We start from the raw sequence: 22100 nt of genomic DNA on the forward strand, positions 1-22100 counted from the left end.
AGAGAATTGGAGGAGAGGCCCGGTCTTCTACCTGAGGCTGCTTTGGGGCCGGCCACCCCCCAGATCCAGCTTCTGACCTGATTTTACCTTTTTCTTGGGAATCGGTGGGCCCCAGCGGCCGCAAGGCTGGCTGGTTTACCTCTGTTCGAGTCCAGGACCCCTGGGCAGCCTAAAAGGGTGTACAGCTGCCCAGGGCAAACTAGGCATCGTCCCCACTCTTTGCTACATGTCCCACCCGGATAAGTGTGGGAACCAAGCAGAGTCTGAGCAGGGCCTCTTCCCCACGGCGGGTCCGACACCTCTGGGAACCGAGGGCTCCCGGGACAACTTGCTTGTGCCTGAGGCTTCCTGCGGGGCAGAAGGCCCAAGGCCCCCGGCAGCACTGAGAGTTAAGGTGCTACAGGGGCTCAGTTCAGTCTGCCGGGGGAGGTGAGAGGAGCTGGATTTGTTCCATTCAAACGGAAGCCCTCCGAGGTGCTGAAAGGAGCCCAGTGGAGAGAAAGCTGCCCTTGGGGCCAAAGTCTCCGTTCTGCCACTTGGTGCCGGGTGAGCCCGGGCTCCTCGTGTCTCTAATGTCAGGGGTGGCCCAGCAGATTTCCAAGGTCCCTTCTAGCTTGAGCTCTATGACCCTATAATCAACTGTCTGACCCTCAGGTTTCCTCACCGGTACAATGGGCATGATATTAGCTCAAATGCGACAAGGGCCCAGAGCATCTCAAAAACCCATAGTGCCAAATGAAGGAAAGGGGTGATCGGCCACGCACCGAAGCCAGGGGTGAGGTTTCTGGCCCGGAGGAGCGCCCATTGGCTGTCACAAGAATTTGCAGTCCAGATTTATTAAGACAGATCCAATAGAAATGATGAGCAATACAGAGGGAAGCCCGACTTCCCTACTGCTCCCCCCATCCCACCCGTAGCTGTCAGTTTTGTCAAAGCCCTCCCTGGCTCCCTAATAAATGTGTTGGTTCAGCCCCACCTCACCCCTCCACTGTGACTTCCTCTGGCCTTTGGCTCAGGAAGCAGAGGGTCCCGAGGTCCAGGTCCAGAGTGATCTTGATAGAGCGCCCTCGGGACGCTTCAGGGCCACAGCCCGGGAGCTTGATGATGTGGTGGGATAGCATCCCTAGTTCAAGATAAACATGCGGCAAATTCACAGAGGCCATTCTCTTTGGCAAAAGGTAGATTTATTTAAGGGAACAAACAGACAAAATGAAAGGCTACAAAAGACACCAGAAATGGTAAATATTAAATAGAATTGGGAGAGCGTATAGTTGGCAAGGAAAAAGACGGGGGAAGTCACAATTAACCAGGAGAAAGGTGGGAGAAAACCATTGACGGCGGGTTAGACTGCCGAAAGTTGGCTAGAGTAGGGAGAATGGTGCCAGTAGAAGGAAGGCACTATGAGAAAGAGAAAGGAAAACCTCATGGTGGCCTTAGTCCTGAAAGAACTTGGCAAAGATCTTCATCAAAAGCACATCTTTTATAGGGGAAATTTACCCCTGGGGGGGTGTTCTGCCAGGGGTGGGGGACCAGAGAAATAAGAGGGAAGAATCTGGAGCCCATGGAACACCTGGCTAAAAATATACTCATCAATCTCTCAGAAGGTTGCATGAAGATACCCAGAGGTTGGGGGATGGACAATGAGAGTCGCTAAAAAGTTCCTTCCTAGATAGCCTGGGAATTAGCTGCTAAATAGAATTAGCTGAAAATAGCTTCTTCCCGACCCAGGAAGAGAATAAATAAGTCACCTCATTCACCACTCTTTGATTTGCAAAAGAAATCTTTCAAAAGCTGGCTCACCCCTAAACAGGATGCTGAAGAGAGACATGTTACGCTTAAGCATAGACACTGGGAGGGAATCCGCTAGGGAGTGTTAGAGAAAGTCGGCCCGAAGGAGCGCCCAAGTTGGCTACCAGAGTACCATAGTGGAGACTAGCACGGCGTCTGTTTGCTCCTTCCTGAGGCCCACTCAGATTAGTGTTTGGGGTAGTAGTTTGTTGAGACTCGTTGGCCCCGACGATCAGTTTCCCTCCAGATGCATGGGGCCCAAAGGCCTTTGAGGTATGGGGCAATGATCTCATGGTCTGAAACTGCTTCCCCCTGGGAATGGGCGTAGAGCGGAATCATCCCATGGGATCCCAGACTGGACAGATGCTGAGCCTGAGTTGAGGGTGGGACAGGAGCCCATAAGAGCAGTGGGATTCTGAGTCAGATCCCTGAAGCCGGTCGATCCCGCTGCCTAGTGCTCATCATTTGAACGGAAAAAGCCTAGAAATGAACCTGATAGGCAGGGGTTATGGACGGGATGCTTGTGCCAAAATGTTCAGAGGACTTGGGCATTGGCTACAGAGGATAACCGGTTGAGATCAGGTTTGTTCTAGTCTGACCACACGTTCTCCTCTCCCCCACTGACAGGAGTGGGGCAGAGAGCTTGAGAGAGCTCTCCTCCTGGGAGGTGCATTTAAAGGAGCAGAAAAAAGTGTCTTTAAAGGGGTAGCTAGGTGGTGCAGTGGATAGAGCACCAGCCCTGAAGTCAGGAGGACCTGAGTTCAAATCCAGCCTCAGACACTTAACACTTCCTAGCTGTGTGACCCTGGACAAGTCACTTAACCCCAATTGCCTCAGGGGGGAAAAACAAAAACAGAAACAAAAACCTCTTTGGTTTGTGCTAACTTTAAAATATATCTCTAGTAATAGGCAGATGAAGAGCTCAAATATCCATCTACCCAATGATGGAAAACAGTCATTTACCACAGAAAAAGGAAGAGTTTCCATTTTGTTGGGGGCTTTTAAGCTGACCACTTGCTGTGAATAGGGATTTGCAGGGACATGATCACAAAGCATCCTTAGTTATTTGAGTTCAGGTAATAGTCTGTTGACAACCGATCATGTAGAAAAATTTCACCTCACAGCCAGACTCGGGAATAATCAGGTGGGAAATGCTTGTTCAAAGGAAACTGAGTAAGAAGGATCTGACATTAAGCAGAGATTAAGGATGTCCTCCTGGCTCTTGGCCCAAGTAGATGGAGATCCACCTATAAGTACAAGATGGCATCTCTTTGAGTAACTTATGGCCTTTCTTCTGAATGGTGGATTGACTTCATTATCCATCACATAATCATAATTCAAAATTCAAAAGAATATCTGTTATAGTCCCAAGAGATTCTCCCATATCAGAGACTTCAGGTCTAGAAGAAGGCTTACAGATCAGTCTACATAACCAAAACTAGATGTTCTCATAGCATGCTTTCTTTCCTTTTTTTTTTTTTTTTACCCTTTACATTAATTTTTAATACACATTTCTTTATGAATCATGTTGGGAGAGAAAAATCAGAACAAAAAATGAGCGTAAAAAAAAAACAGAAGAAAAAGGAAAAAAATTGAACATAGCATGTGCTGATTTACATTGGGTCTCCATAGTTCTCGCTCTGGACGCAGACGGCATTTTCTATCCAAAGTTTATCGGGACTGCCTTGGATCACGGAACCACTGAGAAGAACCGAGTCTTTCCCAGTTGATCGTTGCCCAATCTTGCTGTTACTGTGTACAACATCTTCCCGGTTCTGATTGTTTCTCTCAGAATAGGTTCATGTAAATCTTTCCAGACTTTCTAAAATCAGCCTGTTCATCATTTCTTATAGAATAATAATATTCCATTACTTTGATATAACAACTTATCCAGCCATTCCCCAATGGACGGAAGCTTTCTCTTCGCTTGCAGATGAACTTGTCTACGGGGGATTTCATTTCTTCAGCACCGTGCAATCTTAAAACACCTAAAGTTGTCTGTGCTTTTAAGAAAAGCTCTAGATCATAAACAGGGAGAGCATGATGCGCTAAATAAATATTCAATAATTTGTTGAGGACAGATGAAAATTATGTCAGAAGTCATCAGAGACTTTGTAGTCAACTAAAATGAAAAAAATCTATAATGAACTTGTCTTAAAAGTTCCTAGCATTGCTAAGCTTTTGATCCAGTATCACAAATGACTTGCTTTAAAACTACAAACTTGAAAAATAAAAGCAAATATTCAATTCTTAACACCTTGTAGACACAGGCTATTCCTTTAACAATAGTAGCCATTGGAAGGGTGTGGAATATGCCCTCATATTCCAGCTGATCTAAAATAAAACTACAATACCAATTTCAAATTCAAAAGCTATTTGTATCAGTGCAATTAGAACTTCAAAGAGAACCCAGGCCCGAATAAGGAGACCTCCCAGGTCAGAAAGATCACACCTGGATTTTCTTTCTTGTCTGTGAATTTCCTATTCCATCCCAAGCTCATTTCCTAAGTCTTATGGCCTTGCTAACTGGTAGAAAGACTGGTTCTGTTGGGGTTTTTCTTTTTCACTTTCCCCACCCTAAGAAAGGATATTGGGAAGGGCTAACTGAAATCAAATTTTCACTTTATCCTTCCTTTCTCGATGGAGTAGGAGCCAGTTTTAGGTTTTAAAATCAGTTTTGGATAACAGGAGAATAATTTATATCAGTACCACAATCTCAGAAAGAACCCGTGAACTCAGTTAATATCAGCAGATAATCTTTTTTTTGTTAAGGAACTAAGATGATTCTCAAATTCAGAATATAGATGATAACTAAATAATTTTGAATGAAAACTTCACGTAACCAAATAAGCACACGTCCAGCAGGGTGGACAGAATTTTAAAACGTAGCTCATGATATATATATATATATTTTTACAATTGTACAATATACAATTTGGAAAACAATCTAACACCTTAAAACATATTTTATCTCACGAGACCTCTTTGAGTAAGTTACCAGAGAACTTTGGTTTAGTACCCAGTTTTTGCTTAAAATCAAATTAAATACAGAGAGAGATTTCCAGTAGCAATATTTCAGTGTTTGCACACAAATTTCTCAGATCTTATACTCAGAATTCCAAAGTTCACCACTGTAGAACACACTAGTTAACAGTAATCACCTCGTACAATTTTAGAATCAGAATTCCAACTTAAAAACACACAGAGTCCCCAAATTTAAAATGGGAGAAAACTGCCCTTCCGAGTTTCATGAATTTTTGCTATTTCTACTTGTCTGTTCAACTCTTCTGCAGCTGGGACCGAAGGGAAGAGGTTTCTCACGGGGTGCATGATGACTGCTTTTACACACAAAGACAAGGGAGAGGAACATGGGGGGGTTCCCATTTGGCTGTAAGAGGGGCTTTAAGAAATTGGCAGACTTTAGGATTTGGGGGGAGAGGACCTGAGAATTCTGGACCTAGGTGTGTGTGGCGGGGGGAGTGGCTTAGTGATTAGCTTACTTTCCACGCCAGAGATGTCATGTTGAAGATGTTGGGGTACCAGCATAAACTTTAGGAGAATCTGGGCTAGCCAAGGAAGTTAGCTTAGCTACGACAGATTCCACAAGCCTTTCTAAGGGACAGAAGCATGGAACATCCCACAGAAAAGGGTTTTTCTTCCTGCAGCTTTTCTGCAAGCCTCGCAGAGGGCTTTCAGTCATACTAGACCTACTTAAAAATACAACAGGCCAACTCAAGTTAACTGACTGAGATTGCACGATCTGCTAAAAATATTTTTTCTGGTTTTGTTTTTCCAGCCTTAATTAAGGGGTTTCTGTAGATCCAAATTGGCCAGTTCTGGGGTTCCAAGAAAACGTCAGGTTTTTCTTTTTAATGTGGCAGTTAAAATTTTCCCCGTTTCTGAAGGCTAAAAGACAGAGATTTGAGATGAGGGAGGGACTTAAAATCTGGGATCCCATCTCCTAGTAAAAGCCACCCACAGTCCTTCCTCTCTTTTGCCTGAAAGAGCTAGCTAAAAGCTTTTTGTATAAGTCCAATTATTATAACTTCAAAGAGAATCCTGGCCCGAATGAGGAGACTTCCCAGGTCGGAGAGATGCTCTCACCATAGCTCAGCCCACCACCACCTCCCAGGGTTGGAGTTGGTTCCGGGCTCCCCGGGAGGGCCGGCTATGGCAAGCACATCAGGCAGTCCAATCAGATAAGTCAATTTCAGAGGAAAAGCTGGGTCCTAACACTCCCCAAACGGAGCCAGAGGCGTCTTACATAGCCAACCGGAAGGCCCCGAAGTAACTGGAGGTGCCGTCAGTATCATCCACAGCCAAGGAAGAGACGGATACCAGGAGCTCATCCCCTGCTTTCAGCTCAAAGAGGCCCCCCTGGTAGATGGCGTGGAGGCCATACTCGGCCTCTGGAGACCAGCACTTGGTGGCCACACCTTTCAGGAGCAGGATGGGCTGGCGGTAGGCCGTCTGCCGGCTGATGCACTGTACCAGCTGCTGGCTCGTGAGCTGGTTCCCTTCTGCCTCTGCTGGGTAGCGGAAGTAGATCTGGGAGTAAACGTAGTACTTGCCCCCTTGGCTGACCCGCAGCGTGCCTGCCTTGAAAGTGATATTCCGAAGATGGGAGAGCAGGCCTTGAGATTCCCAATTGTGCAGGGGGTAGCGGCAGGACTGGGGCAGCTCCCCGAGGTGGTCAAGGTTATCTGGAGGGAGATGAATGAGGTACAATTCAAATCCATGAGCAATTAAAAAGCACCTATTAGATGGAGAATAGATTAGAAAGGCCAGAGAAATGGGGAAGCTAGGCAGGGAGGAAGGTGCAGAGGCAAAGGGTTGGGAAAGAATCGGATCCGTAGCCTCCCGTCCCGTCTCCCTCGGCCAGGGACCTCGGTAGCCGTCTCATCCGGCTCTTCCACCGAAGGAATCCCTAGCAGCACACGCCCAACAGAAGCGGGCGGCCAACCTCCGCTTTGGAGAACCCCAAAGGGGAGAGCCGCCCACGTTGACTAGCTTTGCTACAGTCAGCCTAAACCTCTCTGCGACCCCTTTCTCCCACCTCCCGGCCCCAAACAAAACAAGTCTAACTTCTCCCCGCGTAACAACCCTTCAAAGGTTCATATTCTAGAAACCTTCTCCCCAAGCATCGAGCTCAGACATCACCAGGTCCCTCAGCCGATGCTCCCAGGACGTGGCAAACGGTGCGGGAGGCCTCTGAATTGCCACGAGATATAGGACGAGGAGCAGTTCTGGGCCGGATTTCTTTCCAACTGGCTGGGCTCTCCCTAACCTGGTGCTGTCCTTCCCAGAGGGCCTGGCTGGGGGTGGGGTGGGGATTCCCTAACTTGGAAGTCTCCCCAAGACTTCAAACCAAACCAGTTTGCACCTAGAGGGGTGCCTCCCCCTGACTCATTTCTCTCTCCCTCCTTCCCCCCCCGCCCCCTTCGCAGTCAGTCAGCCAAACTATGCGTGAGCCTCCGCAACCGCTCTCCCATCTCCTATTATGTGAGTGGTACTCCTGGACCAAGTTTAGGGCCCTGGAGTGCTAGAAGGGTCCTTAGGGACCAAGTGCTCCCAGCCCCTCATCTTGTAGTACCTGTATAGGGGAGGGGCCAAGAATCACCCAAGCAGAACAGCGGTCAAAGAGCCTGAAGCCAGCCTAGTTCCCAAAGCTCCTCCCTCAAGCCAGCCTAAGCTCCCAAAGATAACTTTTGATTCAAGCAAATCAATTTTTATAAAGTGCCTACTATGTGCCAGGTACTCAGGGCTTTCAGCATGCCGCACCCCTCCTGAGCTCATTTAGGTGAGGATCCTAACGAGGATCGTTGGAGTCTCTGGTCCCAGGCTAACCTTTTCCAGGCTTTTCTGTCATTATTCTCCAACACGTCTACCTGGGCTTCAGTCATACTGGCCAATTCACCGCTCCCCATGCATGTTATATACACCCTCCCCTCCGGGTCTTTGTTTAGGCCTTTATGTCTATCCAAATTCGATTGCCGACACTGCCTAGCTGTGTGACCTTGGACGAGCTGTCGGGTCTCTCTGAGCCTGTTTCTTTCATCAGTAAAATTACTGATTTTACAACCCAGAATTCCTAGAGGGTTCAATAGACTTTAAGCACATTGGGCATTATACACTTGAGCAAGAAGGACAGTCTATGTGTGAAGGGGATGCAAGGTGCTCCAGTCGGAGCTCTGCAAGGGCCCTTTGGCCAATTATGGCTCCCAGTGGTCTTGTCTGTTCATCTCTCCACTGGGCTCCTTGGATGTCAGGGTGGACGGAGACCTCAGCACAGACGCTGGAATGATGGTGCTGGAAGAGACCTATCTAGCCCAACAGAGGAGAAAACCGAGGCACACCCAGAGAAGGGCACGCGTCTTAGTCACCCAGTTACAGGTTTGAACCCAGCTTCTCCCATCTCTGTTAGTTTTGCTCGGTTTCTCCAACTGGCCGAGATTCGCTTCTTCCTCAGTTTCCCCCAATAACCCAGGGCCGGGCTTAGCAAATAGTGATTAACTGAGGCTCCCCCATCACTTAGATTGGGGGAGGGTCCAGTAGGATGGTCCTAAGTTGCTGTGTTAGCCTTCTATGGCCTTTCAGCAAGGAATAAATGAAGGCCTCGAGGGGTGCTAGGGCCCATTCTTAGTCTTCTGTGGGCCAGGATGGTCTGGGTGCGAGGTGGGTCTTTGCACTCACCCATACTGGCAGTGTAGGGGATGAGGGTGACATGGGCTGAGGGCTGAGCTCCTATGGAGAATGGGCGTGGCATCAGGGCCTGCCCCTCCACGCTGGTAGCGGTGCCTGCGGAAAAAAGCAGATACCAAGAAGATAGAGGAGAACGGGGGAAGGGGAGGCTGCTTGTGATATACCCTGGCCCCCACCCAGACCTCAAGGCCAAGGTCAGAAGGATAGCTTTCCTCTCCCCCACCCCCTTCTATAGGGCAGGAGGAGATACAAACAGCTGAAACACAAAGTTTGTGGGGGGGAGGGGAGGAAAGAAAGACAGAGAGACAGAGACAGACACAGACAGAGAGGGACAGAGGGAGAGCCAGACAAAGAGGGACAGAGAGAGACAGACAGACACAGACAGAGAGGGACAGAGGGAGAGCCAGACAGAGAGGGACAGAGAGAGACAGACAGACACAGACAGAGAGAGACAGACAGACACAGACAGAGAGGGACAGAGGGAGAGCCAGACAGAGAGGGACAGAGAGAGACAGACAGACACAGACAGAGAGAGACAGACAGACACAGACAGAGAGGGACAGAGGGAGAGCCAGACAGAGAGGGACAGAGAGAGACAGACAGAGAGGGACAGAGAGAGACAGACAGACACAGACAGAGAGGGACAGAGGGAGAGCCAGACAGAGAGGGACAGAGAGAGACAGACAGAGAGGGACAGAGAGAGACAGACAGACACAGACAGAGAGGGACAGAGGGAGAGCCAGACAGAGAGGGACAGAGAGAGACAGACAGACAGAGAGGAACAGAGAGAAGGAGAGGGAGACAGAGAGAAACAGACAGAGATAGATAGACACACACACAGAGACAAAAAGAGAGAGAGAGCGCGCACATGCATATTTTTCCTGGTCCAGAGACCTTGAACCAAAGTCCAAGGGGAAGAGGAAGCCTCTCCCCTTGTCCTCTTCCTTGCTCACACTCAGCACCCCGCTCCACTTGTCTGGGACCTCATTGTGTGACCCCACAACGGCCCTGTGAGCTCGGTGCAGCCACGTGCATCCTAAGCAACATTTCCCACATGTGCTCACTGATGCTCCCAGAGCTGCTGACACGGAACTGGAACCCAGCTCTCCAGCCTCTGCCCTCTCCCATCCTCCTTCCCCGAAGGTCCGACCGTGCTGTCCCCTCCCCGGCAAACCCCGGCGGCTCCAATAGCAACTGCACGGAGCTGCCTTTGGCAGGCATATGTTATTATTCTCTGTGGAAGCAAGCCCCGGGGGGCGCGGCTCACCTTTCTGTAAACGCCGGAGGAGAACGTTTTCAGTCACCTGAAAGGGAAAAAGGGCAGACGTGAGCCAGACGGGAGCCAGACGTGAGCCGAGAGGGCCGAAGCCAATCACCACGTATTCGGCATGACGGAGGGGCCGCCGGGGGTGTGGTAGAGAAGGGCACCCGTGTGTCCACATGTGAGTATGGGGAAGACCCGGGCGGGGGGGCGGGGCAGGAAGAAGGCTCCCGGCCAAGGCTGCTCACCGAGGTCACGTAGGATTTGATGCTACCCATGAGCTTGAGGCACGTCTGGTTGTTGATCAGCTCCTCCAGGTTCGGGTTCTCCTGCAGGCTGTTGATCAGCTGGAGGCACTTCAGTTCTTCTGGAATCCCCTGGGCCTGGGTCTTTAACTGAAGACAGAATACACACCCCAAATCTAGCACCTCGCTCTCTTGGCGGTCAAGATTTCAGTCTAGATTCAAGTCAAGGAGTCTGCCTCTGATTTGCCCTTGACTCCCACTGTGGGACTCGGGGGCAAGTTGAGCCTCACGTCATTCATCTGAAAAATGGGCATATGACATATGAATACCCGCCGTTGTCGAGGGAAGTGATGGGAGAGTCCAAAAGGAACTCTCACAACTTGAGCTAAGAAGAAAGCCAAGTTTGGAGAATGTCTGAAGGAGTAGCCCGCAGAGATGTCTAGTGAATCAGCTTGGCCCAAACGAGGCTTCAGGCTTCTCAGCCGGTCTGGGCTGAGGCAGAACATTCCTGCCAGCATCACCTCCCACCCAATCTGGGGTCCACATGTGGACCGCTCGCTGGGACTCGGGCTCCTTCCCACTCATCCAAACATCTCGGCCTAAATCCCTCATTCTCTCAGGGCCAAGCTCTCGGTGGGCCCTTGGCATCCCTCCCTGTCTTTCTTCCCCCAGGCTTCTCTCACCCCCCCGAACCCCTCCCTGTACCACATGTGGTTCTTCAAGTGTGGTCCAGGGACTCCCTAAAACCACTTCAGGGGGTCCCAAGGTCAAAACTATTTCCACGATACAAAGACATTTTAATTTCCAATACGGTAAATATAACCCACGGAAACCAAAGCTCTTGGGGGAGATCTTCAACCACTTTTGAGAGTGGAAAGGGGTCCTGAGAACCAAAGATGCCGAGCAGTCTCATGAGTGGGAACATTCGGATTTGCTTAACTGAGGCACGCTGGCCAGTGCCCCTCTCCTGCTCTGCCTGGTTCCAGCTCCCCTCTCCCTCCAACATGCTGATGACCCACTTTCCCCATGCCGCCCTCCCCCCATCTGCTTCTTTTCTTCCTCCTGATCTCTGTCCTCATCCCTCCCTTTCTGCTCCCTGGACAGAGGCTCCACCTGGGGGAAGACCAGCCTGAATTAGGAAGAAATGTGCTGCAAAGGCAGTCGCCTTGATTGTTCTTGGGCCGCTGCTAGCCCATTCATTTACACAGCAGGCTCAGACCCTCAGTCCACCAGAAGAAATTGGGGGGAGGCCAAGTTTGCAAGCACTTGACGTTCCAAACAGCTTTGGAGAGTCTGGGCAAACTACCGTGGACAGCTCAGCAGCCCTTCCCCCCCCAAAAAAGGGGGGGATGATAGCTTTTGTGACCCAGTACGGGGCAGAAAGCCAAGCCTGCCTGCTCACCCCATGGCGAGAGGAAGTGGCCAAGCCACTTTCCACCCAAAGAAAGTGACACTTAAGCAGCACGAGAAAATAAGAGCCACCCTGAGAGCAACTGAAGACAACCTAAAAGGACCGGCTTGAGACCTGCAATCCCCGAAAACGCAAGAAAATGTCATTTACTGGCTGATTTCTTTGGGGGTTTTGTTTAGAGGCAATGAGACGTGATGGAAACGACAGGATTGGGGAATCGGGATCTGCATTCGATCCTCCCCCCAACTCTTAGAAGCTGCAACCGGGCCTTGTTCTTTGAGCCCCAACTTCCTTTGTTGTCATTCAGTTGTTCTGTAGTGGAAGACTAGGATCCGACTCTGTGACCCCATTTGGAGTTTTCTTGTCAAATCTACTGGAATAGATTTTTACATTTTATGGAAGAGGAAACTGAGGCAAAAAAGGGTGAAGCCCAGGGTCATAAGGTGAGGAAGTGTCTGGGGCCACATTTCAACTCAGATGTTGAGTCCAGACCCTAAATCGGCTTCCCCATAATAGTCCACTGGCACTTCATAAGTTTGTTGTAAGACTCTAGAAAATACTCCCAAACTACCAAGTGAGCTATGGCCCTTGGGTGGCCCTCTTTTCACTGGTTCTCCCTCGGACAGCTTCAAGTCTCACATCCTTTCAGGGCAGGACTTCATCTTTTTTTTTCCACTAGTGACCCCTTTTTTGGCCCAAGAAATTCGCATGTGACCCCGGGTCTCCAGATATACAAACTAGACATAGGAATCAAACATTCGCCGATAAAGAAATCATCATCTGGGGTTCCCATATGGAATCCCGACGCAATTCCGGCTTTGTTTTAGAGAGACCTCCGAGCGTAACGTGTCCCTGATACTCCAGTCCCGACCCGCTACCGGTGCCACCCGTCTAGCACTTAAGTGGGGGGGAGGGGCGAAGTCCAGCCGGCAGGACTGAGAAGAAAAATGATGACTCGGCAAGGGAAAGACTGGAAGAGATGACTAAAAGAGGCAGATGGGACTAACCAGAAACACGATCAGAGTCCCAGCGAGCAAGCGACCAAGTGGGTAAAGGGAGGCTCCAAAGCTGGAAGCGCTCTGGGCTCACTGGGCTGAAATGTTTTTCCTGGTTCCGAGAGGATTCATTCCCAAAGTGGCCGGGGTCCGACAGTGCCGGTAAAAACAGGAGGCGGCGATAAAACTTAGCTTAGAAGACATAAAATGGCCCGACTAGATTATAGCAAGACATGAAAATCTGTCCAAGAAATGCTATTATTAACCTGGCAGGAGCCTCGCCCTTGCCTGGAAGCCCAGCCCAGGGTAGCTGGGGGTGGGGTGGGGAACACGAGGACCCACATCCCAAGAACCTCAGAACCTCTCCTCTGCCAATTCTAGTCATTGGCTGCTCTGCTCCATCGTCACTTTGTGGCCCTGGGGGAGTGGGGGTGAGAGAGACTGGCTGAGACTTGCTGAGTCTTCCCAGGAACTAAAGAAACAGTCGATGGGGCTGATTTTCGAGCTGAATTGGCTCTTCAGAGATTAGGGGAGGGAGGCCAGGCCCCCAGACAGATGTTTCCTTCCCTACAAAATCATCAGTGATGATGTGCACTGAGAATTCTGGGATACCCTGGGTTATTTATTACTTCCCCCATTTGATAAATGAAACAACTGCATCCCAGAATTCGTTTCTTGTCCAAGATTTCCCGGCTCACACTTACCGGCTCTCCTGACTCATTCGATGATTTCCCTCGCCCTACAACGCTGCTCTGAATCTCTGGCCAATCTCACCCCCACCCCCAGAAAAAACTGTGGAAGACTAGGATCGTCTTGCCCCACACAAGGTCTATTCTCTTTCTAGACGGGTAAACTGAGCCCCAGATTAAGTGACAGAGGTGGGATCAGAAGCCAGGTTTTCTCTGACTCCAAAGCAGAGGCACCCTACCGTGTTACCCCACCTGCCTCCCAAACACTGTCCCAACACCACCCCTTCCTCACTGCCCCCTGTACCTGGCCATGTTACCCAGACCAGGCTAGGTGTGCCAGTCAGCCTAAAACTCTGCTAATGGCTCCTTTGCCCCAAGATGCTCTGGATATATGTGGGCTCTAGGAGACAAAACCCACTGCCTGAGATAGGTCCAGGCCCGCTGGACTGTCCTAAAGCAGGACAGCAAGTTCGACCTAGTCTGGCGGTCCCAAGTCTCTGAGCCTGGAGCCCCCTCGTACCGAGGAGCAGCACCGAGAAGTCCAAAGGGAGGAGCATCTCAGCCCCGAAAACTAACCGAGGAACCAGGAGTCGATCAGCCTTTCCCTCAGGATGGCTCTGAACAGCTCACTCACCAACAGTCAGGGGCTGGGACTTGGGCTTCTCTGCCACCCTCCCCACCCCCTTCCCCAGTCTGTGCCCAGTCCAGGTCTAGCAGGCAGGGATGGCTCCCCAGACACCTGTGGAATGACTATCTGTCCTTCAGCCTGTCCTCCTCCTCCTCCTCGGAGGGCCCAGACCTTCCACAGAGTCAGTCAGGTATATCTGCACATGGCCCAGTTAGGAGGACTCCTGCTCCCGGAGGCCAAGGAGGTGCCCTCCACCTGGAGATCCTGGGCTAGTGACACAGCCAAGAACTGAAAGATAGGAGGGAGAGGGGGAGAGAGGGAAGGAGCGGGAAAGGAAAGGGACAGGGGAAGAAATGAGGGGCGGAGAAAAAGAGGAAGGGATAGGAGATAGAAACAGAGAGAGAGAGAGAGAGAGAGTATATGAGTGAGTGTGTGTATGTGAGGGAGATAGAGACAAAACAGACAGAGACAGAGAGAGACAGTCAGGGACATAGAGAGACAGAGAAAAATAGTGAGACAGACAGAAAAAGACAGAGAGATGGAGACATAAAAAGACAGACACCCGCTTTGGTGTAAAGACAAAAGGCATGGATTTAGAATCTGGAAAGGAGCTGGGTTCCAATCCTAGTCCCCCCCTCCACCTTTAAGAAGCATCTAGTCTTGGGAGACCCACTTCCAACTTCAGATGGGACAAGTGCTAACATTTACCGCCTCTAGAAGCAGCACAGTAGGAGATGGAGCAGAACACAGATTTGAGGTCGGAGGGCATGAAGCCAGATCCCAGCTTCCCCCTTTCTCTGTGTGATCTTGGATAAGTTGCTTCTCTCTGAGCCTCGGTTTCCTCACAGACCCAGAAAGCAACAAGGAGCCATTTAGCTCTTGATGCTCCAGCTCTTTGAATTTGGAAGGACCATTGAGCTTCCAGGGTCTCAGGGACTGAGATGAAGGGAGAAGTGAGTTTTGACTCATGCCAGACGGACTTGTGTATCTCTAGGGCCCCTGAGCCTAGAGTGCCGAGACAGCTAGTAACTGGGGAAGCTGACCACCAAATAATAAATTCTCTTGGTGTCTTTGATATTAAATCATTCGTGGAAATACCATCCTCCTGACTCCCTCCCCCCTTCTACCCCAGCTGCCCTGTACCCATCACACACGTACACAACTGCCCGTGTCGTCTCCCCGTTTGAAGGTGAACTCCTCCAGGGGAGGGACCAAGGTTTTGATTTTTTCCGACTTCCCCGGCCTTCGTACCGTGTTTGGAACACAGTAGGTGCTTGCTCACCGGGTCCAATTCAGGCGTTAATACATTTTCAAAGGAGCAAAAGCAACCCCAGACTTGAGGTGGGGTAAGACGGCCAGTCCCAACACGGCCAGGTAAAAAGTGACCCGCAAACCAAGTGTCGGCAGCCGCAAGTCGAGCTTTTGGGCTGGCTCTGAGCCTGGGTCTGCTCCATTCTGGGAAAGACAAAGCTTGTAGAGGCAACTCAGCTGGAGGCGGTAATCACAGCCAAAGCCAGGATGAGGAGGGGCTGATGCTAACAAGTCTGGGAGCTCAGATGGAGGCAATCAGATTAGGCCATGAGTATGAGTGGGGAGAGGAAGGGAGGGAACTGTCTCCCCTCCTTTCTTCCCTTAAACTCTGTAACTTATTTCCAAGATTTCCCAAGAATCAACGGGCATGTACCACATGGACAAAGAGCTGGGATTTGCCACCCTTTCTCCACAATGCAAAGATTCTGGGGCTGAGAGTCAGGAGCTCTGGCTGGGAGCCCAGCTTTGTGGCTGGCTGTGGACTGGCAGAATGGGAAAGCTGAGGGGACTCTAGTCTGAGGAATAAAAAAGGAGGTAGCCTCTGGGAAGGCAAGAGACAAATTCCCATCCCAGTGGCAGAGATGGGACAGATCCCAAATCCCTGAGCTCCCCTTTCAGGGCTCTTCATTTAGCCACGGTTTCCCTCGGAGACTCATTTTCTGCTGTGTCGAGTGGGATGAGAGACAATCCCTCGTCCGAGCCCCACAGACCTGGAGAGCGGGGAGGGGCTGGTGAGATAAAGCCAGGTGCTAAGTGTGAGCCCGACAGAATGGTGAGCAGGACCAAGAGGTCCCCGGGGGTCAGCTTGGAGAGGCTATGTGCATAGATGGGACCGGCCGGCCTGGAAGAGGAGTGACAGCAAGACGAATGGAAAGAGGGGGAGTGCCTTTCGGGACCCCCAAAGGCTCAATGGCAATAATGGAATCGCCAATGAGAGGTACTCGCCACGAGACCACCCAGAATGGCAAACGGAGCCTCCTTTCCACACAAGTGGCCCACAGCCACCCCAAGGGGCCCTCTGGGGGAAGGTGTGTAGTTCGTGCTACCTGGGTACCAAAGAGCAGCAGGTTTAAATAGTTCAGAGACGAACCAAAGCTACGGCCTCAGAGGCTACCTGATCAAGAGTGGGAAAGGAACTAACAAGTAAATCCCTTCCCTTCTAACCTAGAGGAAGACTTCCATTGCTGCTGAAGGGGGGGTGGGATTGAAGAGGGCCGTGAGGGAACAGAATCCACAGAACCTTTGAATTTGCAAAGAAAATTGCAGTGAAGACTTGTGAACCTGAGCACCTGGAAAGGGATCTGCTGGTAGCTCCTTTGGGGTAAGAGCCAGATACCGAAGGTTCCCTAGCTTCCACCGGTGGGGCAGTAAGCCTCCCAATAAGTAAGAAGTCCCCAGAGTGTATCCAAGCTGACAGCATCAGGAGCTGCCTCAACTAGATGGGCTACTCTGTTTATACTGAGAAACTGAGGTAAGGAGGTCTCAGGCTAGGAAAAAAAAGGGATTTGGAAACCTGAAGGCTTCATCTTCCCTTGGGAAAGGGGAGCTAGCTACTGGCACCTCCTCAACTTGACTCAGTTCTTCTACACTATAAGGGGACTGGGAGCACAAGAGGCCACCAAAAGTGGGTGCTGGCTTTGGGATCAAAGCACTTGAGTTCCAATGGTGCTCCGGTCTGTGCAATCCTGAAAAATGCTAACCAAGCTGGGCCTCAGTTTCCCTGGGGTTAAATGAGGGGGTGGGGATGCCAGGCACTGAAGGCCAGTTCTAACCTGAGGTGATTGGGGTTCGGGAAAAGGCTCTCAGCTGAAAAGCGGGGCGGGGGGCGGGGTGAGGGAGGTAACTGTGGCGTCTGTGGGGGCCTACTTTTGCACCAGCCCCTTGCCGGCTCCCGCGGCTGCTTCACTTTCCCTCAATGTCGTCGCTCGGTCTTTCCACAGTTCGCGAGTGGCCCGACCTCGGCGCTCGGCCTTTGCTTTCATTTTCGTTCCTCTTCCACGAACGTGCCCTTTGTCCGGGCGCCGGGGTCACGAGCGAGGCGCCCTGGGGCCGAGCTAGGGGCGCGAGCGGAGGGCAGCGGCCGTCGGGGACCAGCTCGGGCCGGCGCGCTAAGTCCGCAAGCTGCCCGCAAGCTCGGCCCTCCCGGGGTCCGGCCTCCCCCTCCTGCCGCTGCCGCGGCCCCGCTTCTCCGAAAGCCGGGACTAGGCATTTCTATACAAGCACAGGCTGTTTTGCAGCAGGATCTCGAAGAAAACAGAATCCCCCCGCCCCCAGCCACAATTCCTTGTAAAACTTTTTACTAATCCGTCCCCCCTCACTCCTTCCCCCGCCCCCCGCCCCGTTCCCGCTCCGGGGAGCTCCTTCCTCAAGGCTGAGCCTGAGGGGAGCGCAGACGAGGCTCTCCGGACCCGTCTCCGCCAGTGCCCAGGGTTTGGGGGGGGGGCAGAGAGAAAGGGAGAGCCCGCGGACCGCCCGCGGCCCGGGGCAGAGCTCCAGCCCCGGCTCACCTTGGAGATGGACATGGTGAAGTAGACGAAGAGGCCGGTGGTGGAGGCGACCTGCAGCGCCAGGATGGCCATGGCCGCGGCCGCGAGCCAGACGGGGCTGCAGGAGCCCGACCTCCCCTGCCTCCTCCTCGGGACCTCGGCGTCGTCCGAGGTCCCCATCATGCACGCCGAAGAGTCGCTGCTGTCCGAGCGGAAATAATGCTGGGTGGGGGGCGGCAGGCCCATGACCGGGCCGGGGCGGCGGCGGCTGGCGCGCGAGGGGGGCGCCGGGGCAGCCGGGCCGGGGAGCTCCGAGTCCCGAAGTGCGCGCGAGGTCGGCGATCTCCAGCAAAAGCCCCTCAGCGTCTCCGCCTCTCCGCGGCCCGCCCCCAGACACACCAGCCCTCAATCTCCGAAGCGCCGGGCCCGCGGACCAGACGAGAGGGGCGGGGAGGGGCGGGGGACAGCCCGAGAGGAGGGGCCCAGATTGTTTACCAGTCCCAGGCCCGCCCCTGGAGTGCACTAACTCCCAGCTCCGCAGAGTCCTCCCTTCCCGAGCTAGCCCAGCTCCGGGCGCCCTCCCGAAGAGGACCCGTTCTTTTTGTCCCTTTCCAAAGACCCTGGGATCTCCGTGGGCCCCCCGAGCCGAGCCCAGAGGCCTTTGCGGCAGCTCGCAATCCCCTTAGAAAAGCCTACGGAATACGCTCGTTCCTCAGCCCCCTGGCCCTGCTCGTGGCCAACTCACGCTCCTCTCCCCTGCTACTGGCCTCTAGGAACTGGTGACCCTCGCCTACGGGGGGAGGGGGTCCGTGGACCACAGCCCACAGTCACAGCTGGCTAAGTGTCTGAGCGCTCCTTCCTGGGGCAAGAAACCGAGGCTCCGAGTTGGGGTTAGCAGTCCTGACTTGGAAACCGGCTTGTGAAGCTGGAAGTCGTGACCTTGCTCGATTAGCTGTCTCCCAGCCGGACTCCCCTTTGTCCCGAAAGGCTCAGCATCACCTTGGTGGCAGGGACCTCTCCAAAGGCCGTCCGCAAGCCTGGAATGCCAGTATCTAGGAAACGATGGCGCCTTGGATTGCCCAAGTCTTACTAAGACCAGGTGGCTCCCTAGGTTGCTATGCTGGGGATACATGAGAAATCAGAGAAGGAGGAAGGCACCGAAATTAAAAGCAGTTGGAAAGACTTCTTGTAAAGTGGGATTTTAGCTGGAACTTGAAGGAGGCCAGAGAAGCTGAGGAGGCAGGGATGAGGAAGGAGAGCCTTGCAGCACGGGGGAGAGATTTTTCAGAGCTGAGGGATGGAATACCTTGCTCATGGAAGGCCCAGGAGGCCAGTCAGTGGATGGAAGGCAGTTGTCAGGGAGTGAGGTTTAAGACCTTGGAAAGTTAGGGTTATGAAAGTACTTTGGGTTTGTTCCTGGGGGCCACAGAGAGTCCTGGAGTTCATTGAGTAGGGAGGTGACAGGATGGGCCCTGGGCTTTTGGGAAAATCACTGGCCAGCTTCGAGAACTTAGAAGGAATCTTCCAAGTCCTCTTGGCAGGGCCTCTCGTTGGAAGTGATGAGGAAACCGAGGGACAGAAGCGACTCGCCCAAAGTCAAGCAGGTTCTAAATGGAAGAGCCCGATTTTGACCAGGTCCCTCTGCCTCCCAAGTCTCCAGAATCCTCTTTTTTACTGAAATAACTCTGGTTTTTTCTCCCCAGTGGCCATGGTTCTGCTCTTGGGCTTGAAAGAAAAAGCGAATTTCTTTCCCACTCACCAACAATTTGGATACTTTATTGTCTTTTGAGAGCTAAGTGGCCCCTCCTGCCACTGACCACTCACCAGCCGCTCCAGTGGCCACTGGGCTCCTTCTGGTTTCTGCCGGGTGGAACCTTCCATTCCTTTCACCCTCAGGCATCCTCAGAAAGGCAGCTTCATCCTAATGTTCCTCCCTTCTTACAGTCTCCCTGAGCCCTTCCCCAGACTTGGGGGCCGAGAGGAGGGGTGGGCGTTTGTACACCTTCCCTCCCGGCCCGTCCTCTCTCCCTCCAAAAGGACTCCGTCTCTCCCGAGGAACTTCAGAGTGGCTCTCTTCTCTCCTCAGGTTAGATCGCTCTCCTTTCCCCCCAGACCACTGGCAGTCTTTTGGTCTAGCCCCAATAACCCCGTTCCCTTTGGAACACTCCATGGGCCTCCCATGGCCTGAACTTCCCTGAGCCTCCAGGCACAGAAATGTGCATCCCAAAGAAGGGGGGGTTCCCGCACGAGGAGCTGCGAATTCCCAGGGAGCCCCAAGAAGCTAAGCAAGGGGGCAAGAGCACTGGGGTCAGTAATTACACTAGTCAATTGAGATTCATCCCTAGTGCTTCTTCAGTGCTGATTGATCCTTGTATATAGCCATTTCCATGAGTGGGGGAGGGAGTGATGTCCTGAAAGCAGAAGGTACAGGGTGGGGAACCTAATTCGGGGTACGGCTTGGTTGCCGTTTTAACACTTGACTTTGGGCACTGGCTCACCAGGCCCACTGGCTTTTAGGCCACCGAGGGGCCTGGGCACAGGTACTCCTTCGGAGCTTAAGCGTGCTCTCCGGATTCCTCCTTCCCGGAACAAAGGTTTCTGGGCAATCCCTTTCCTAGAATGACTTTGGGGTGGGGCCTTTCTCCATAGAAAAAGTCAGCCCGCTCAAGAACTGAAACTCCTCGGGGTGAAAGAGGCTGAGCCAGAGGAAGAAAGTCCACGGCAATGTAATTATTCAGCTCTAAGGTCTCGGGGCGCTGGGAGTTTTTGCTTCTCCCGACATCCTTAGGGCGTAGTCCTCGTTGGGAGTTAACTGTCTGCAGGGATTGGAAGCGATAAAGAAATCAGGAATCGGTTTAAACAGTTCTCCACTTCCTTGTTTTTTTGTGAGTGCGTGTGCACTTTGGGCCCCCCCTCCTCCCCGGAGTGAGTATGGGTGTGGATACAGGTGTGGAGGAGGGACTTTGGCCTAGAATGCCCTCTCTCCCTATTCTGTTCTTCTAGTAAGGGAAGCACTGGAGTGGTCTGGGACAGCTGCCCCAGGCTCCGGCTGGGCTGGCTGGAGACAGAAGCAGGAGGAATTCTCTCCCCTCCCCGGCAGAGAAAGGAAATGGCCCTTTGTTCAGAAGGGAAGGGAACGGGGCAGGAGAGTTGGAGACTCTTATCTCTGAGCTTTCGGAGGAATCCAGCTGTGGGGCCTCTCCATTGGCCACCAAACTGGCGTCCCCTTGTGGTAGACGTAAAGCTTCTCTCCGCTTAAAATCCACCCAGTCTTTTTCCCACCGATCCTTCCTGCCGACTGTGCTGCCGGCCCATAGCTCTCCTCACTGCTAAAAGAGCCAGTAACATAAGGGGTTCCACCCTGATCTGAGCCTTAAAAACCACCTGGTCAAGAAAGCCCTAGAGGAAAAAAAGAAAGAAAGCACTAGAGGAATTATCGTTCCACTTTTACAGGTAAAGAAACTGAGGCTCTGAGGGATCAGGTGGCTGATCAGCTCGGGTTCCGAAGCAAAGACTGAAATCAGGTCCTCCATAGGCGATGGCACCATGTGACCCAAATCTTCACGAGCCAGTCTCCATCCTTGCAACCTAGATCTGCTGAAAACCTGCTGGGGAAAAACTGGCTCTTCCATGGCTTCCTCTCACTTCTCAGCCTCCTGATGTGGGCAGATGGGCCGGTAGTAGGAACCATTGCTTCCTTCTCCCCCAACACGTTACTTAGGGCAGCTCCGCTCCCTATGACTGGCAGTAGAGTCTATCCTGGCAGCTCCACAGAGGAACAGAGACTGTGGCCCAGTGAAAGGGGCCTATACCAGTCAAGCCCCCAGCTACTGAGGGGCAAAGGTCAATGTTGAGTTGGCATGTGAGGGACCAAAAGTGCCATTCATTTGCCTTTTCCTTCTGCTCATTTTGTCTGGTCGTTTTTCAGTCATATCGGATTCTTTTTTTGACCCCACGTGGGGTTTCCTTAGCAAAGAGACTGAAGTAGCTTGCTATTTCCTTCTCCAGCTCATTTTACAGATGAGGAAACTGAGGGCAAACAGAATTGATTTGCTCAGGGTCACACAGCTAGGAAGCGTCTGAGACTGGGTTTGAACTCTGGTCTTCTTAACTCCGGCCCCAGCGTTCTATGCACTATGATGCCCTTTAGATGCCTCGGCCCTGATACCACGAGCATCACAGCGGGGAATCCCCTCCCCACGTTAAAGCTATTGGCTGAATTATGGGGCCTAAGCATCGGAGTGGGGATGTTCCCATAGTTTACAATGCCAGGTCAAAGTGGGGCAGAGGCAGACAGGCAGAGGGCCCCTGACATGAATTACAGTCCTTCAAAGAGGTGGGGTTCCTCGAGTAGCACAGTGGGATCACCCCTGAACACAGCTTTTAGTCCGATTGAATGTAGAGGCAATGGGCAGCCCAGCAGGGAGTCCCCTGAAACATACAGTGTTTATAGCTGTGGGCTGAAGTTAGGGTCTCTCGACACAGCAGGGAGCCTGGGATTGTTATCCCCATTTTGTAGATTAAGACACGGGGTGAGGAGTTGGGAGACAATGAGAGGCTGGGATTCTTCCCCCTTTCTCCCTC

General features: G+C 52.2%; 1 protein-coding gene across 1 annotated transcript; it reads right to left on the bottom strand.

Annotated features, from left to right (window-relative positions):
• Positions 1 to 1162: 1162 nt before the first annotated feature.
• LOC127542467 (tumor necrosis factor ligand superfamily member 10-like) lies at positions 1163 to 17905 on the bottom strand. Its single transcript, XM_051968102.1, has 5 exons — positions 17538 to 17905; positions 10000 to 10146; positions 9758 to 9794; positions 8482 to 8586; positions 1163 to 6491 (listed from the first exon to the last, which is right to left on the bottom strand). Exons 1-5 carry the CDS (start codon positions 17760 to 17762, stop codon positions 6049 to 6051), a joined length of 957 nt encoding a protein of 318 aa, XP_051824062.1. The 5' UTR covers positions 17763 to 17905; the 3' UTR covers positions 1163 to 6048.
• Positions 17906 to 22100: the final 4195 nt, after the last annotated feature.

Source organism: Antechinus flavipes, chromosome X, assembly GCF_016432865.1.
Source record: "Antechinus flavipes isolate AdamAnt ecotype Samford, QLD, Australia chromosome X, AdamAnt_v2, whole genome shotgun sequence".
Taxonomy (NCBI): domain Eukaryota; kingdom Metazoa; phylum Chordata; class Mammalia; order Dasyuromorphia; family Dasyuridae; genus Antechinus; species Antechinus flavipes.

Coding starts and splice junctions, on each gene's coding strand:
- LOC127542467 (XM_051968102.1), bottom strand. CDS start 17,762: ATGGGCCTGCCGCCCCCCACCCAGCATTATTTCCGCTCGGACAGCAGC. Junction 8,587..9,757: donor CCTCCGGCGTTTACAGAAAG/GTGAGCCGCGCC, acceptor TTTTTTCCGCAG/GCACCGCTACCAGCGTGGAG. Junction 6,492..8,481: donor CCCCTACACTGCCAGTATGG/GTGAGTGCAAAG, acceptor ATCTCCCTCCAG/ATAACCTTGACCACCTCGGG.